The following is a 19,514-nucleotide window of genomic DNA, read 5'->3' as shown; positions in this document are numbered from 1 at the left end:
CATTAAGTAATTATTTCCACAGGGTCTTATACGTTACTGGAATGGCAGACAGATTTGTTAAAACGGGCGCAGGCACCGTAACGATTGTGTCACGAAACTAGTAAATGCCGGCCGTTGTGGCCGAGCGGTACTAGGCGCTTCAGTCTGGAACCGCGCGACCGCCGCGGTCGCATGTTCGAATCCTGCCTCGGGCATGGATGTGTGTGATGTCCTTAGGTTAGTTACCGAACGAGGTGGCGCAGTGGTTAGCACACTAGACTCGCATTCGGGAGGACGACGGTTCAATCCCGCGTCTGGCCATCCTGATTTAGGTTTTCCGTGATTTCCCTAAATCGCTCCAGGCAAATGCCGGGATGGTTCCTTTGAAAGGGCACGGCCGGCTTCCTTCCCTGTCCTTCCCGAGACCGATGACCTCGCAGTTTGGTCTCTTCCCTCAAAACAGCCCAGCCCCAGCCTTAGGTTAGTTAGGTTTAAGTAGTTCTAAGTTCTAGGGGGCTGATGACCTCAGATGTTGAGTCCCATAGTGCTCAGTAAACAACGAGATATTATTGTAGAGTATCCCTACTCTTCGACGGGGTGGATGTCTACAGATGAAACCTCGACAACTATCCAGTGGAAAGCATAAACATTACTGGTCGAGATATGAGAACTGCGAATATCCTCTCGCGTCATTTTCAACGGATTTTAGTCTCTGGATATACAATAATCTTCATTATGGAACACTACTGTAAAGATTTAGTTTTGTCACGAACTTTGTGCGGATCCATTAACAATAACGCAACTTTTATGGTGTATCAGGGTGGGCATTTTTGGCGCTACGTATCCCCCCCATGGGATTGAGCTTGCACATCCCTGTTGCTTCCCCTAATCGCTTCCGGCGGGTGATTGCGCTGTTCCCTGTCGGAAGACAGACGCCACTTGGCAGGGGAGGCGCTCGGATTCCTCCGCTGGCGAGGGCGGAGGACTTAAGTAGCGGAGAAGAGCGTTTGTTTACTCTCAGCGGCTGAAGTGTCCCGCATGGCGCCGAGCGGAGACACAAACAGAGCAGCGCCTCGCTGATCGACTGTCAACATTTTGCTTGTTTACTTACACGAATAGCATGAGCGATTAAATAAACGGAGCAGGCGCCCGCCGCGCCCAGCCGGCGCCCGCCACTTCCTAGCTTATTTCTCGCCTTTCTACATTTCCCCGCTACTCCTGCACAACGTTCACTTTGTAACAAGTTTCATCCAACGAAAGATCTGTATACCCGCGTCGTTCCCGTTGGTGGTGTGGTTCATCAGATCCGGAAGCTAGCAGAAACGTTGTCATTTCTGTGTTAAAAAGAATATTCATCCTTCTTTTCATCTTTTCCTGTTTTGCTGAATTGGTTGAAATTCGTTGCACTTGCATATGTAGCTACCAGAATGGAATTATTTCTTCTCTTCCTTCGTCAACACCACCACTGTCATCGTCATCTACGTCATTATGTTATTCATATTTTCGGCCAGTTGTGGTTCATACATGAATTGCAGCATTGTCGCAGCGGCAGCGGAAAATTACTAAAAGACGCAACCCTAGTTGTAACGAACTCGCGATCGTGTAGTATAGACGTATCATTTTTTCGCAATAAGAGCAGATCTAAGTGACATTTTTGAAAATATTAACGAGTAAGAAGAAGTATTTGCATGAGCCCTGCACCGTTGTGTACACATGCATATACATGTCACGGATCAGATGGAATGGATCTGCGTTCTGACTACGCAATAATTCAGAATTCAGCACGCTTGTCTGCCTGAACCTGTCGCAAAGGTGATTTTTCTCGTCGTTTCACGGACTGTCTCGCGTTTACGCCTTACACTCATATCGTGTGAAAGGAACTTAGGCGATGGATAGTAATTTCTCAGTCTTTCTTCATTGTGCCTATGAGACAGATACCGAATTGTAAACCCCCTTCAGAATAATATAGAGTGATATTCACTAAATCGTTGTTTTTACTCGATGATTCAGCTTTTGCTCCAGAAATTTGTTTCAGCGGGCCGCGATTCGTTCAGGTGTTGATACGGAAACTTTACGAAACACTAGAAGTTTGAAATTCTGCAATACGCTCGATCGCACCAGTAAAATGGCGGGTGAGGCATCTACAAGTCATATAACGCAAGCAAAGTATTCTGAAGTATTAATACTACTGGTACGCTAACCAGAACTGGAATCTTACCTACAGTACTCACTGTCATTGTCGTCAGACTGACCACAACAAAATCAGCCAAAATTTTTCACCTGTAGTGTTAAGTTCTCATATTCATTACTCACCGTTTGTCCCACTCTTGGCACCTATACTTTATTAGTGATAGGTAACCGCCTAAGTTCTTTATCTTTATTCTTTACTCACATTTGTTCTAAAATAGTCTTAAAATATTTACAGTGGCTAGAGTGTAATGCAAAGTGTCCTGACAAGAACGGTCACAATTCTCGTTGTTTTAATTATAGTAGAGAATTCAGCTTCGAACGACAGTGTCTCATTTTCAGATTGAAAACCTCGCGATATGATCGGATGTGTTTCTGGCACATAGTGTGCATTCTTTGGCGTCCGTATTGTGTCCGTACTTAATATGAAATTCTGTCTGGCATTCTAACGGACCAAATGCAGAAAGATGGAAACATGTAAATAATGAAAATTACTCCATTCTGTGCCTTTGAATTGTTCCCTAGAAATTTTGTGTATGTTCGTTATCAGTGGTGTAGTACGATGTGTAATTATTTTGTGTATAAAGGTTTATATAAACTGAATGATATATAACGCTGAACACGCACAGTATTGACAATGTGAAACAGCATGTTCATATGTTTACAATGGACTGTTTTCATTATCAATTCGAAACTTCGTAACCTTAAGGATTAAAATCGCCATGGTACCATAAGCTGTTACCGTAAATTTACTCTACAAGTCGGCCTACCTCCATCATTTTGTAAAACTTTTGGTTCTGCATATTTATAGAATATTTTATTGAAATTTAATAGGAAACATTGAAAATTAATTAGGAAACTAATCATTTCCCTCGGGCATGGATGTGTGTGATGTCCTTAGGTTAGTTAGGTTTAAGTCGTTCTAGGGGGATGATGACCTTACAAGTTAAGTCCCATAGTACTCAGAGCCATTTGAACCATTAATCATTTCCGCTAGTGTAAATGTCTATAGTGAAGTAATTCATTCTGTACGGCCACGAGTAAATATCAGTAGGATAGCTAAGAGAAGAAAATATTCATCATGCTTCTAATATGTGGTAAATATCTCCTTTTCCTGCATGATGTATCATTATGTTTCTGTCGTGTAAAAATTTCTATTTTATTGCATAAGCAGAGTTATCAGTACAGCTCACAGTCGAGTTCTGTTTCGTCTTTTCAGGCTTGTGGAGAGGTGAGTGGGTGGAGGTGACCGATTAGTAAAGCTCACTACGTGACTGTGGTGTACTTCCTTCCAGCCACATAGACGGGACGAGGTATTCCTCACTCGTCTTCTCATAGACCACAGCCCTATGACGATGGCTTCTTGCTCTGGCGAAAGCACCCTCCAATGTGTGGCGTTTGCGGCGTACAGATCACTGTGTCCCACGCTTTATTCGACTGCGTTTTATTTTCCGACCAGCGAGCCGCGGCTGATTTGCCGACGGATCTGCAATCTCTTTTAGACAATAATCAAACGAATGTGGTTAGAGTTTTAAACTTTTGTGAATTGTCCAACGTTATTACCATGATTTTAGGGAGAAGGTTTTAATTTGTTCACAGGGTGACTGGCTCGCCATATTTTACGTAAGAGGCCAGCCAGTGACATTTTCCTGTAGCTTCCTTTTAGCTCCTTTCTCGTTTTACTCTCTTTAGTCTCTTGTATAGCATCTTTAATTCTTTCCCGTTGACTTGGCGTATATGATCACATTCTACTACTTTTTTCCACATTCGTTTCTTTTAATGTGTGTAAGGGTGCTGATAACATCGCCGTTTAGCGCCCGTAAGCACCAAACACATGCACAGAAGCTTGCGTTAATTTTCGACTAAATTTCTGTAATGTATAATGCGTGACACGTAACGTGTACTACTAAAATACTTTACAAACGAATCACTATATGAATACAATGTTTTCAGAAAGTGGCAGAGAAAACGGCAAGTGACATTCATCAATATTTAGAGTGAAATATTTGTGTGGTTTTTCGAGAAGTGAATACCAAAAGTGCAGGCTTTTCCCTCTATTGGAGCACAAATTAGAATAATGGCGCTGTGGTCGTTGACTTCACGTCTTGTGACTGAGTTTGCGAAAAGTTTGGTTGCAAAATTGACAAGTGCTCTGTCATTTTTATACTCTGAGAGCTATGGGATGATTTCTTTTATGAAAAGATGTAAAATTTTCCCATTAAAGAAAGTTAGGCGTCTCTTTCTGGTATCACTTGCCGAAACACTTATTTCGATATCTTGCACTGCTCAAGAAGAATTTGGAACGTGTATGTTAGGTTAACACACAGTATAAGATGGATTTAATTGCTATGACGCATAACGTTTCGCAGTGGTCAGGTATAGGCATTGTGGACGCAGTGCACCAGAAATCCGGTAAGTTTTCCGCTGAACTATACTCATGTAATGTTGAGCCGAGCGGTTCTAGGCGCTACAGTCTGGAGCCGGGCGACCGCTACGGTCGGAGGTTCGAATCCTGCCTCGGCCATGGGTGTGTGTGATGTCCTTAGGTTAGTTAGGTTTAAGTAGTTCTAAGTTCTAGGGGACTGATGACCTCAGAAGTTGAGTCGTATAGTGCTCAGAGCCATTTGAACCATTTTTGAATGATGAGCCACATCGGCTGGCGACTTTAAGTCAAATACATAGAAAGTTTGTCTTTTTTTACTCGTCTTCGTACTGCGTTATTGCCTTCGATGATTATCTGGCACTGTTCAATTACCAACGAACTGCATTCCTGTCGAGATATTCTATCCTTAGTATTACAGTTAGCTTAACAGATGGGGAGGAAGTCGCATACACAATGTGTAAAATGTGTGTTCTCATATTTTTAACTACTTTAGTGTTTCATATATGAGGCGGTGATGGGGAATCGCGTAAAATGAGGAAACAAAGAATGTACCGTGGATATCGGGACACGAAGACGGCGCGCTACTTATGATTTGATAAGACTGATAAGGAAATCGGCCCTAGGAACCATTCCCTACCAGTCATTCACCCCTACGTATTTGGGAATACAAAGGAAAATATAAATTAGGATCAAATTAGAACTCATTTCACCCGAATAAGAGTCAAACGTCTTCATCATACCGCCACGTCGTTTCTCGGTCGCTTAAAAGTAACCCGTCAAGAAGGTTGGTGTACGAGACGCGCGTTGGTTTATTCTGTACGCTGTTTCATTTCAGGTTTAACTTATCCTTCTCGCCGTTAACTAATGCAGTGCGCGATACTCGTTCGCGAAACACACATCTCGCGCATCCAAAAGTGGTTCAAATGGCTTTGAGCACTATGGGACTTAACCTGAGGTCATCAGTCCCCTGGAACTTAGAACTACTTAAACCTAACTAACCTAAGGATATCACGCACATCCATGCCCGGGGCAGGACTCAAACCTGCGACCGTAGCGGTCGCGCAGTTCCAGACTGTAGCGCCTAGAACCGCTCGACCACCCCGACCGGCTCTCGCGCACCCTCTACTATTTTTGTTGCGTCATTTGATGTCTCAGTATCGACTTATTGAATGAAAGATGTTTCAAGTACTTTATTAAAGTAACTCATTTGCAAGTTTATTTATTGGCAGAGGGTAAAAGAAGGCAGTTAAATTTTTTCCGCAAAAGTCATCAAATGCGAGTACCGACGCAGCTCCTTCTGAGGTGGTCAGGAGTTCGAGCGTAAAACAAGACTGCGACTAGAGGCGGCGCGTGCGGGTGTTGCAGGGAAGAAGAAGCTGCAGGCGGAGGCGTCGTGCTGCCCGGTGTGCGGCGTGACGCTGCGCGCGGGCGAGCTGGAGGCGCACTACGCGCACGAGCTGCAGCGCCTCTACAAGTTGGGCGGCGCGCGCGCCAGGCGGCCGCCCCCGCCTCCCCCGCCGGGGCCTGCTGCCGCCGCCGCAGCCGCCGCCGCCGCCTCTGCCTCCGCCGACGGCACGCACGAGGGTCGCTGGGAGGTACGTGGCACAGGCTCGCTGGAGATAACTGCGCTCGGCGCTCGATAGTGACCATAGCTCCTCTCTGTGTGTGAACGTGTCGTATCACGGAATCCCTCACACAGAACTCTAAGGAGAGTGGAAATAGCCCATAATCACGCGCTGATTGCATTGGAGTTCTGTATGTTTTAGAATTTACGCGTGGTAACGCAAAACGTTATACGATATCGTACAATAAGATGTCCTCATAATAAGCTGACGATTAAAGGTGCACTACATCCCAATCGAATACTGGCATTTCTTACAAACTCCTAACATTTTTCGATGCTACAAATACAAATATTCTCTTTTCCAACTTATCGTGACGGGTGAAACTGCGCCTCATCTTCGTACGACATCAATGCTCTTCTCCTACTTCACCACATCATGTCATTTCACAAACAACAGGTGAAAATCAATTTTGCTTTAATATCCATACCACATCCATTTAACTAGGGTTGAACGACAATGTGGACCGTTAGGTCTGTTATTTCAAATGATCATTCGCGACATGTTTTAGTACAGGAACATTGGAATCATGTAATGTGTGAAATCCTTTGTGTGCCACAGCTGCCAACATACATTTTCACACTGAAACTTCAGCACGATAAAATTTCCTGACACGACTAATTAATCTGATACCCAACTTCCCAAATGAAACAATAATTAACAGCTGCAAACTCTCTAGACTGCCAGCACGCTACTGCAGCTGACTCATGTGCATTGCGGAAACGACAACGGCAAAACACCAAACACTGTCGCAAGCAATTACAACTTTGTACCTCTGTGCACAGCTGTCGTGTATGATTACCGATATGTGCAGCGAGAAAAACAATTAACTCAATTAAAAATGTCAAAAATAAGATACACTGCACGAAAATAAATTAGTACACCCATTTAGAGGCTTCCAGTTCACTCAAGATTTATTGTGGCAACCGTGAATATGGAGTACATGAACTGATTAGATTTACAGACGAAAAGCACAAGCGGTTCGCCGGCCGCGGTGGTCTAGCGGTTCTGGCGCTGCAATCCGGAACCGCGGGACTGCTACGGTCGCAGGTTCGAATCCTGCCTCGGGCATGGGTGTGTGTGATGTCCTTAGGTTAGTTAGGTTTAAGTAGTTCTAAGTTCTAGGGGACTTATGACCTAAGATGTTGAGTCCCATAGTGCTCAGAGCCATTTGAACAAGCGGTTCCGAAGTACGAGGTATCAATGTATGCTGAAACACCCATATTAATGCGTGGTGTAGCCTCCACGGGCGGCAGTGCAGGCGCTCATGCTGGCATTCAGTCGATCGTACAGATGGCTGAGATATTTTATGCCACGTGTGCTCGACCTGTTCACGTAGTTCTGTAAGCATTCTTGGCTGCCGAGTCGCACGAGTAATTTCTTGTCCCAGCATATCCCACACATGCTCGACTGGCAACAAGTCCAGAGATCGTAGGTGAAAGAGAGTTGTAGCTTATCAGTGCTCTGACGTGAGTGGAAGACAAGCTAGAGGTGTGCGAGTCCGTACCCTCACTGCTAATAACCGGTTCGCAACAGTTCTTGTTGACACATCTCGGTTTACAAGCCCTCTTATCTGTGCAGTGTTAGCTGTGCGATCTGCCACTGATACCCTTACAATACGACAATCCTGGCGGGAGTCTCTGCTGCGTGGACGTCCAAACCCTTGTGAACTGGTGTGAGAATGTTCACGTGACCACTGATACCAGCATCGTTGCATAACTGGCGTAGCACGATCACTTTCGTGTGGCAGTCGCCCGAAACGACCATCTCGCCACTCGAAAGGCCACAATTTGACTCCTTTCAAACTCGGTCAGTCGACTATAGGAAGCACCAGTGCGTCTCTGTGGCGTGGTTGCCTGCTTTCTTCACACGTCTGCACCACATTGAGCATTCTGGCTATGAACATTCGATATTAAAGGGTAGCCACCGGTGGAGCAGCAAGCACTCGTTCTGGGTACGGTAGTTGGGTGGGATGCCCTAATCTAACAGGATCCTTAACAATCAGTTCCTAATGACGAGCAGCACCGCCGGTGGCGCGGCTGCTAGCGCCGCCTGGCGGCCTAGTGTTGCAGAGGCCTACGTGCTGGCAGAAGACCAGTATTCATCAGTACGTATAATTTGCCTGCTGGTGGTTTAGCACCTGATAGCGGCTTTGTTGTAATAATTGAAGCAGAGAATATTCAGCGACTTGATAATAGAGCACAATATACACTGAAGAGGTAAACAAACAGGTACACCTGTCTAACATCGTGTAGGACCCCCGCGAGCACGCAGATGTCCCACGACACGGGGTGGCATGGACTCAGCTCATGTCCCAAGTACTGCTGGAGGGAATTGACACCGTGAATCCTGTAGGGCTGTCCATAAATCCGTAAGAGTACGAGAGGGTGGAGCTATCTTCTGAACAGCACGGTACAAGGCATCCCACATAGTCTCAATAATGGTCATGTCCGCGGAGTTAGGTGGCCAGCGGAAGTGTTTAAACGCAGAAGACTGTTCCTGGAGCCACTCTGTAGCAATTCTGGACGTGTGCGGTGTCGCAGTGCTCTGCTGGAATTTCCCAAGTCCGTCGAAATGAGCAGTGGACATTAATGGATGCAGGCGATCAGGCAGGATGCTTATGTACGTGTCACCCGTCAGAGTCGTATCTGGACGTATCAGGGGTCCCATATCATATCACTCCAACTGCACACGCCCCACACCATTACAGAGCCTCCACAAGCTCGAAAAGTCTCCTGCTGACATGCAGGGTCTATTTATTCAGGAGGTTATCTCCATACCCATACACTTCCATCCGCTCGGTGCCATGTGAAACGAGACTCTTTCGGCCAGACAACATGTTTCCAGTCATCAACAGTCCAGTGTCGGTGTTGATGGGCCCAGGCGAGGCGTAAAGCTTTGGGTCGTGCAGTCATCAAGGATACACGAGTGGGCCTTCGGCTCAGAAAGCCTATGTCGATGATGTTGCGTTTAATGGTTCGCACGCTGACACCTGTTGATGGTCCTGCATTCAGATCTGCAGCAATTTGCGTACGGGTTGCATTTCTGCCACGTTGAACGATTCTCTTCAGTCGTCGTTGGTCCCGTTAATGCAGGATCTTTCCCCGGTCGCAGCGATGTCGGAGATTTGAAGTTTTACCGGATTCCTGATATCAACAGTACACTCGTGAAATGGTAGTAGGGGAAAATCCCCACTTCATCGCTACCTCGGAGATGCTGTATAGTGCTCGTGCGCCGACAATAACACCACGTTCAAACTCACTGAAATCTTGATAACCTGCCATTGCAGCAGCAGTAACCGATCTAACTACTGTGCCAGACACTTGTCTTATATAGGCGTTGCCGACCACAACGCCGTATTCTGCCTGTTTACATATCTCTGTGTTTGAATACGCATGCCTGTACCAGTTTCTGTAGCGCTTCAGTGTATGTGGCATGACTGGGGATACCTGTGCAGTGTCATGGACTACGTTGAGAGAAAGACGAAGAGTGACTATGACCTGTCGCATACTCCTATTAACGTCCATATGTTTGGACCGAATGTGTCCATAGTCGGGAAGGAACGTGTCAATAGTCGATATGTGTGGAGAAGCAACGCTGTAATTAACTTCTGGAGACACGGCCATTTATATTAAACATACAACCTTCGTGAATTTGTGTGAATTGTACTGTGCGTTAGCGATTGCGGCAGAAAGAGCTGCTTGTATCCGTGTGTTAGACCTTCATTCTATGACTTCATAGGCTACTTACGTGAGCATAGTGTAAATGTCAGTCAGAGCAATGTATGAATTCTTATATTCAAGCAGTGTCAAAGCATGCAACTGTTACCTCCAATCAGCTTAAAATCCGTAGAAGTGGAGTTTACGAATTTAATATCTATGTTTTTTGCTTCTACAGGGTTGAATGCGATTCAGGCCTAATTTAAAGTGCATAGGAACCAATTATTTGCAAAATACTGCATAACGGAATGATTGTAAATTAGTGACTATGTATATATGTAGATATAAATAAGTAATCATATTTCGTACAAAATGCTTCTTACTTTCACCACAGAGCGCTGTGCCCGAGCGGTTCTAGGCGCTTCAGTCCGGAACCGCGCTGCTGCTACGGTCTCAGGTTCGAATCCTGCCTCGGGAATGGATGTGTGCGATGTCCTTAGGTTAGTTAGGTTTAACTAGTTCTAAGTTCTAGGGGACTAATGACCTCAGCAGTTGAGTCCCATAGTGCTCAGAGCCATTTAAACGGGTAGATTCCCGTTGCCTTGCATCCAGAGACGGCGTTCCCCGATGCTACAGCTTTTCCCCAATATCTTGTAGTAGCTCACTAAATTTCAAACTTCCTCGCTTCCGATGTGGGTGATTCCTCTGACATTTTTCAACGGTACTATAAACATGAAGCTTTAAACATTTGTAGGCAGGTCGGTACTGCTGCTGCAGATAGTGCGTATAGTGTAGCTAGGAAGGCACATTAAAATGATACTGTTCCTGTCGGCAAACTCCAACAGCTGTACCGTGCCAGAGTGTGAAGTATGGCCATCCAAAATCAGTATAACTGTTCGAAGGGGTTTGCGACGCACAAAGTGATCCCTTAGCCATTCAAAAAAAATCTCAACATCATTCACGTAGGCAGATTTCTCTGACATGACAACCCTACTTCCAAGTGGCTTGTTGTCCCTCCATTCTTTTTTTGTTAACTCCCTTCATGACAACTCAAGGTGGAAGAAACATCCCTTCAGCATTGCAGAATGCAAGTACTGTAACAGTGTCTCCTTTTTCTGACGAAGTAATTACAGGCACTGTTTATGACCCCTTTTCAGCTGCAACAGCGCCTGGTCGGTTTTTTAACTGAAGGCCTGTCTCTTCCATGTTAAATATACTTCCCAGTTTATTGAGCAACCAATTTTATTCCATTATTCTTGAAAGTACATTGAAATATTCCATGACTTCATTATGATTCAATTCCTGGTCTCTGGCCAATGATACGCCTTCAGGTTTTCACACACTTCGATCTGGATATCGAGATAAGAACAGTTGTAGCCAGTCGTAACGTACGTTTCATTTTTCGTTATTAAATTTATGAATGATGCCAAGCCGCACAGCAAAATCATAAGCTAGACGTCGTACACAGTCGCTCGTCAAGGGAAAACCATGGGCCTGCCTGCGTGTCCCGCGGTGGGCAAGTCGTTTTGCACCGAGTGGCACAGCGCACCAGCCACACAACCATCGAATATAGACACTGCCGAATGGGATCTGGTTCCTACAACCAATGTTATTCCGAAAAGAACCAATGTGTCAAACAGACTTAAACCATTGCCTATGAAGGAAATCACTCCCGTAAGTACAGTTAATGTGTTATGTGCACGGAAAAGAAAATTGGAAGTGGAGGACATCGAAGTCAAGAAACGAAAACTGGAGTATATGGGGAAGACAACCGCCATAAAAGAAGATTATAAACTGCAATTGGAAAAAGAAGTAGCTATTGCAGATGTGCAAGCAAGGTTTACACATGGTTTAAAGAACAGTGTGTGGAGAAATCTGGTTACGACTGGGGAATATGAAATATCTGCATTTACACTAAACAGCATTGGAAATTGGTCGTGTGTTGGAGCACGTTTACCACATTAAAGGTCACACGAGAAATCTGTTTATAAAGCTCCACTTCCGTTTGGATCTGCTTAAAAAGGATGACTACATTGTATGGAAATGAGATGGACTGGACCTTGTACACTTGTCAATGGAACGACCTTTTACGGAGCTAATACGAACGGAATAATTACAGTTGGGAGTGTCCCCCAGAAGAGCTACCAGATACATCCAGAAAGACGTAGAGTGTTTCAATAACTGTGTCATGCGGGAAACAAGGGACAAAATTATGATTCCAGAATGCTCTCAGCTGGAATAATTGCAGGGGGGAACACAGCTAATTGTCAAAGCCATAAAAGAGAAAGAAATTAGATATGTGTTGGAATTCAAAAACATACCGTATTTGCATGAGTCAAACTACTTGTTGGAGAGAAACTGTACCAAACAAAAATAAAGAATTATTGTCTGTGTGTAAATGTATACACAAAAATTAATAAATGGTTTTGTACGTGAATATTTGTTTTCTTATTCTCTGCCCTGGAAACAATGCTAAGACGTTTCCTATTGAAAATGATCTACGTATGTGGGAAGTGGGCATGTGAGTTAGTCCTGCAATGATACTGGAAGCTGCGTGAAGAAGAAGAAGAAGAAGAATTAGTTCGTTATTATCAGACAATATATGCTGTTTGAGTTTAGCGGGAATACTAATCTTGTTCTGTCTCTCTTAACACACCCTGAGGGGATCGGCTTCGGACACGTATATAGATTTTCAACAACTCTTTTTGAGCCAAAGTATCAGTTTTTGCAGGAAATGCCGCACAGCACTGACGAAGTAACCTACCAGTCATTTAGCGAAGGCAGTGATATTTCACCGCCCGAGAACTTAAAGCCAAACAGTGTTTTCATATTTGATGGCGTCATAGTGTAAAGGACTGGAAATCCCGGAAAAATGTCATCGGAAGCGTCAACAGCAGTAAAATGCCTAGGCGGAAGCACCTGGAGGGAGCTGAAGAAGACTGCATAAAAAAATTGTTCAAATGGCTCTGAGCACTATGCGACTTAACTTCTGAGGTCATCAGTCGCCTAGAACTTAGAACTAATTAAACCTAAGTAACCTAAGAACATCACACACATACATGCCCGAGGCAGGATTCGAACCTGCGACCGTAGCGGTCGCTCGGTTCCAGACGAAGACTGCATATATCTGGTTCAGAGATTCATTTGCTGGAATGTTAAAGGAAGTAACTCAAACACTGAGGATTGACTGGTTGGTGAGCGAAAGCAGAAGAATATGTCAGGCTCGAAATCATTTGCATGGATTTTTAAGGATGCGTAATTCACCCACTAAGAAGTGACAGTGTAGGAGACAATTCGGATCGAGGTGTAAGAGGCACTAAGACGACTGCTGTTGCTGGAGGAAACATCGACAATGATTTGGTCTGGCCTGTACTTGTTGATTAATTGGCTCTCGATGTACTATAGTCGGATAAGCGCTTAGGTACTGGCTCAAATGGCTCTGAGCACTATGGGACTTAACATCTGAGGTCATCAGTCCCCTAGAACTTAGAACTACTTAAAACTAACTAACCTTAGGACATCACACACATCCATGCCCGAGGCAGGATTCGAACCTGCGGCCGTAGCGGTCGCGCGGTTCCAGACTGAAGCGCCTAGAACCGCTTGGCCACTCCGGCCGGCTGTTAACAATCTCCTCTTAGCTTATAAGTATATACACTGACGTGATAAAAGTCATGGCGTAGCAATATGCACATACACAGATGGCGGTAGTGGTGGTGGTGGTTAGTGTTTAACGTCCCGTCGACAACGAGGTCATTAGAGACGGAGCGCAAGCTCGGGTTAGGGGAAGATTGGGAAGGAAATCGGCCGTGCCCTTTCAAAGGAACCATCCCGGCATTTGCCTGAAACGATTTAGGGAAATCACGGAAAACCTAAATCAGGATGGCTGGAGACGGGATTGAACCGTCATCCTCCCGAATGCGAGTCCAGTGTGCTATGGCGGTAGTAATCCGTACACAAAGTATAAAGGGCCAGTGCATTGGCAGAGCTGTCATTTGTACTCAAATAAGTCATGTGAAAAGCTGTCCCATGTGATTATGGCCGCACGACAGGAATTACACTCTGAATGCGGATGGTAGTCGGAGCTAGACGCGTGGGTAATTCCATTTAGGAAATCGTTAGGAAATTCAATATTCCGAGATCCACAGTGTCAAGAGTGTGCCGAGAATAGCAAATGTCAGGTATAACTTCTCACCACGACAACATGGTGACCGACGCCCTTCGCTTAACAATGAGAGCAGCGACGTTTGCGTAGAAATGTCAGTGCTAACAGACAAACAGCACTGCGTGAAATAACCGCAGAAATTAATGTGAGACGTACGACGAACATATCCGTTACGACACTGTGGCGAAATTTGGTGTTAATAGGACATCGCAGCAGACGACCGATGCGAGTGCCTTTGCTAATAGCATATTTCCTACAGCACCTCTCCTGGGCTTGTGACCGTATCGGTTGGACCCTAGACGGCTGTAAGACCAGGATTTCATTTGGTAAGAGCTGACGGGATTGGGTAAGTGTGGGATACAGACCACACGAAGCCATGTCAACAAGGCACTGTGCAAGCTGGTGGTGTCTCCATAATGGTGTGGGCTGTGTTTACATGGAATGTTCGGCTACTTGGAGATTATTTGGAGCCATACATGGGCTTCATGTTCTTAAGCAACAATGGTATTTTCGTGGATGACAGTGCGCCATATCACCGGCCCACAATTGTTGATGACTGTTTTGAAAATTTGAAATGAATGATTTGGCCACCCAGATCGCCCAATATGAATCCCATCAAAGTTTTATGGAACATAATCTAGAGGTCAGAATGTGCACAAAATCCTGCACTGGTATCTTCATCTTCATTTACAGTGTCATAGTTGGGGTGTTATCATATAATCTTCTTTACTTGTCTGCCTATCCTTCAGAATAGTTCCCCCTGCGGGTTCGGGGGTTAGAATAGGCCCGCGGTATTCCTGCCTGTCGTAAGAGGCGACTAAAAGGAGTCTCAAACGTTTCGGCCTTATGTGATGGTCCCCTGTCGGGTTTGACCTCCATCTATCTAAATTATTCCGAAGAGCGAGCCAATTGGGGAAGGGCACCTTACATGGTGCACTGTATCCTTCGTGCAATTAGACCTATAGCCGTCTTTCTCGTCGTTGCAATGGTGTCCCGCTCGTTTTCGATCTCTTGGGCGATTACCACGCTGCACTCTGCAGTGTTTCTTTTAGCTGTGACGACGACCTTGGCCATTTTTGCACCTAAGATCCAGCACGGTAGCCAGTCCGTTGTGGTGGGGTCGCCATGTACCCTCTTGGTTGTAGCCCCCTGACAACACAGGGATCGCTCTACTGATGCCTGCGCCGTTCACTCCCCACGTATGCCAAGGAGTAGATGCCCATCTCCCTGGGGCATCAGGACTCCCGGCAATGGCCATCCTGCCAGGTGGCTATTGCTGTGGCTGGGTGGCGCCCGTGGGGAGGGCCCTTGGTCGGAGTAGGTGGCATCAGGGCGGATGACCCGCAATGAAGCGTGGTACATCATCTATCGCTGGTGGGCCTCCACCAGCAGTCTCTAAGCGATCGAGGTCTAACCTCAACGGGAAGAAATTGGATCAGAGATCGTTTCCCTCCCTAGCTACTCCATGGGAGGAACGTCTTGCTGAAGAAGGCAGTGGCGAATATTCACCCCGGTACCTTGTGTGTACGCGGGTTGATGGAGAATCGTTCGTGTCGACCAAGCCCCAGTTTTTTGTGGAGCATTTAGAGGACAAGTTCGGGGAGGTGGAGGGCTTGTCCAAGATGCGCTCTGGCTCTGTGCTCATCAAAACGGCATCCTCTGCCCAGTCACGGAGGTTGCTCCATTGTGACAAGTTGGGGAATGTTTCAGTTACCATCACGCCGCATAAGAGTCTCAACATGGTCCAGGGTATTATATTCCACAGGGATCTTCTTCTGCAGTCCGACGATGAATTATGCGCCAACCTCGAACGACGAGGTGTTCACTTCGTCCGGCGCATCCATCGGGGTCCGAGGGATAATCAGGTAGCCACCGGTGCCTTCATCTTGGCCTTTGAGGGTGATGTCTTACCCGAAAAGGTTAAGGTGATGGTTTACCGTTGTGATGTGAAACCATATATCCCTCCTCCGATGCGATGTTTTAAATGCTGGAAGTTCGGGCACATGTCATCTCGCTGTACTTCCAGCATCACGTGTCGGGATTGCGGACGTCCTTCGCATCCTGATACTCCATGTGCTCCGCCTCCCATTTGTGTTAACTGTGGAGAACACCATTCCCCCTGCTCACCGGACTGTCGGATCTTCCAGAAGGAAAGGAAGATAATGGAATATAAGACCCTGGACCGCCTGACCTACACCGAGGCAAGGCGGAAATATGAGCGGCTACATCCCGTGCCCATGACATCCACCTATGCCGCTGCTGCACAAACAGTCCGATCCTCTCCCGTGTCGTCACGTACTGTTGCCTCTCAGCTATGTCTCAATGAACCGGCCCCCTTGGTTGTGGGGGGCACTTCGCCCACTGTTGCTCCATCTACTCCAGGAGCAACACCACCCCAACCATCGGGGACATTCGTCCCCCCTTCCCAGCCGGAGAAGCGTAGGGCTTCTTTGGCTACTCTAGCCAGGAAGGGGTCCCTTGGGGCCCTCCCTTCCCAGGCTTTGCCCAGTGTCAAAGTGGACACCCGCAAAGTTTTGAAACAACAACCGGTCGCTGGTCATAGGGCTTCACGGTCGTCGTCCGTCCCTGAGACTCCCAAGGCACAGCGTGCGAAGCCGTTGAAGAAAAAGGCTCCCAAGCATCCTGACATTGCGGTGGCACCTGTCCCACCGCAACCTTCAAACTCTGCGTCTGAGGACGAGGTGGAGATCCTGGCGTCCGCTGAGGACCTGGATCTCGCCAGTCCCTCCGACGCCATGGAAAGCACTGGCACAGGTGCTCACTTGGAGGCAGCAGGTGACCCAGCGGCGTAATCTGCCTTCCCAGTCCCGTCACGCCTTTCCCAGCCATGGACAACACCATCCTCCAGTGGAACTGCAGCGGTTTCTTCCACCATCTAGCTGAGCTCCGCCAACTTATCAGCCTTCACCCTTTCTTCTGCATTGCTCTCCAGGAAACTTGGTTTCCAGCAATGCGAACCCCCGCCCTCCGTGGCTATCGGGGTTATTACAAGAACCGAGCAGCTTATGAAAGGGTGTCTGGTGGCGTCTGCATATATGTCCTTCACACTCTGCACAGCGAGTCTGTCCCTCTCCAGACGCCTTTAGAGGCTGTCGCTGTACGCGTGTGGACGCCACAGGCTGTTACCGTCTGCAGTCTTTCCATTCCACCGGATGGTGATGTCTCGCAGCATGTCCTGGCTGCACTGGTCGCCCAATTGCCGCCACCTTTCTTGCTATTGGGCGACTTCAACGCTCATAACCCTCTGTGGGGTGGGTCAGTGGCAACAGGTCGAGGCGCCATCGTTGAGCATTTATTGTCGCAGCTCGATCTCTCGCTGTTAAATGATGGTGCCTTCACACACTTCAGTGTGGCGCATGGCACCTACTCCGCCATTGACCTTTCAATCTGTAGCCATAGCCTCTTACCGTCTGTCCAATGGAGTGTGCATGACGACCTGTGTGGTAGTGACCATTTTCCGATCTTTTTGTCACTACCACAGCGCCACTCTTCTGGGCGCCCTAGCAGATGGGCTATGAATAAGGCTGACTGGGACTTGTTCTCCTCCACTGCCGCTTTTGAGCCTCTCTCTACCGATGACATTGATGCGGTGGTTCAATCGGTCACCACCGGCATCGTTACTGCCGCCGAATCTGCCATTCCCCATTCCTGTGGGTCCCCTCGGCGGAAGGCTGTGCCTTGGTGGTCGCCTGAGATCGCTGAAGCGATTAAAGATCGCCGGCGGGCGCTCCAGCGTCACAAGCGACACCCCTCCCTCGACCACCTTATCGCCTTCAAACGGCTGCGTGCGCGGGCCCGCCTCCTTATCCGCCAAGGCAAGAAGGAGTGCTGGGAGCGGTATGTGTCCACCATTGGCCTCCATGTCACTCCCTCGCAGGTCTGGGCCAAGATTCGACGCGTCTACGGCTATCGGCCAGCTGCCAGCGTCCCTGCGCTCTCACTGAATGGAGCAGTTTGTACTGACTCCGACGTCATTGCCAATCGCTTAGCAGAGCATTTTGCTATGAGTTCCGCTTCTGCGAATTACCCCCAGGCCTTCCGCTCCATTAAAGAGCGGATGGAACGTCGGAGCCTTTCGTTTCGCACCAACCACCCAGAATCTTACAATGCTCTATTTAGTGAGTGGGAATTTCGCAGTGCCCTCGCTGCTTGCCCTGATACCGCTCCTGGGCCAGATGGCATCCACTGTCAGATGCTGAAACACCTTTCAGTGGACTGCCAGCGGCGCCTTCTCGATCTTTACAACCGTCTTTGGGTCGAGGGGGAGTTTCCGTCGCAATGGCGGGAAGGCATTGTCATCCCCGTTTTGAAACCTGGAAAGAACCCTCTGGAGGTGGACAGCTACCGTCCCATTAGCCTCACCAACGTTCTTTGCAAGTTGCTTGAACGGATGGTGAGCCGGCGATGGCATTGGGTACTGGAGTCTCGGGGCCTTCTGGCTCCATCTCAGGGTGGGTTCCGTAAAGGCCGCTCCGCCGCCGACAATCTGGTGAGCCTGGAGTCGGCCATCCGTACTGCCTTTTCCCGCCGTCAGCACCTGGTCGCTGTCTTTTTCGACATGCGGAAGGCGTACGATACGACGTGGCGTCATCACATTCTTTCTACGCTCCATGGATGGGGTCTTCGGGGTCCTCTGCCGATTTTTATCCGCAATTTTCTGTCGTGTCGTACCTTCCGCGTGCAAGTCGCGGCCTCGTATAGTTCCTCCCACGTCCAGGAGAACGGTGTGCCACAGGGCTCTGTTTTAAGTGTCTGTCTGTTTTTAATAGCCATTAACGGGCTTGCTGCGGCCGTGGGAAATTCTGTCTCCGCTTCCCTGTATGCTGACGACTTCTGCCTTTATTACAGCTCTACTGGCATTGCAGCTGTTGAACGTCAGCTACAGGGCGCTATCCGTAAGGCGCAGTCTTGGGCTGTAGCGCATGGGTTTCAGTTTTCGGCAGCCAAGACCTGCGTTATGCATTTCTGCCGGTGCCGAACAGTCCATCCTGAGCCGCGGCTTTATCTTGCCGACGAACTCCTTGCTGTGGTGGAGACCCACAGGTTTTTGGGGGTGGTTTTCGATGCCCGGTTGACTTGGCTGCCTCATATCCGGCAGCTGAAACAGACGTGTTGGCGGCATCTAAACGCTCTGAGATGCTTGAGCAACACCCACTGGGGCGCCGACCGCTCTACACTGTTGCGGCTCTACCAGGCGTTAATCCAGTCCCGTCTGGATTATGGGAGCCTGGCTTATGGCTCAGCATCCCCATCTGCGTTACGGGTGCTGGACCCGATTCTCCACAGCGGGATACGCCTTGCCACTGGTGCTTTCCGCACCAGCCCTGTGGACAGCGTACTAGTGGAGGCAGGTGTACCTCCACTGCGGTTCCGACGCCAACGTTTGCTGGCCGCTTATGCTGCCCATGTTCTAAGCTCGCCCGGGCATCCAAATTATCGTCTCCTGTTCCCGCAATCGGTCGTCCATCTGCCAGATCGTCGGCCCCGGTCTGGTTGTA

General features: G+C 47.8%; 1 protein-coding gene across 1 annotated transcript in view; it reads left to right on the top strand.

The window, feature by feature from the left end:
- LOC124556037 (E3 ubiquitin-protein ligase Rnf220-like) overlaps positions 1-19,514 on the top strand; it is a 678,682-nt gene that overhangs the window by 539,998 nt on the left and 119,170 nt on the right. Inside the window, exon 4 of the mRNA XM_047130072.1 lies at positions 5,915-6,144. Coding sequence (XP_046986028.1) covers positions 5,915-6,144 — 230 coding nt within the window. The remainder of the gene's footprint in view (positions 1-5,914; positions 6,145-19,514) is intronic.

Source organism: Schistocerca americana, chromosome X (genome assembly GCF_021461395.2).
Source record: "Schistocerca americana isolate TAMUIC-IGC-003095 chromosome X, iqSchAmer2.1, whole genome shotgun sequence".
Lineage (NCBI taxonomy): Eukaryota > Metazoa > Arthropoda > Insecta > Orthoptera > Acrididae > Schistocerca > Schistocerca americana.
The sequence above is the reverse complement of the archived record's forward strand: the minus strand, read 5'-3'. Positions and strand labels throughout refer to the sequence as shown.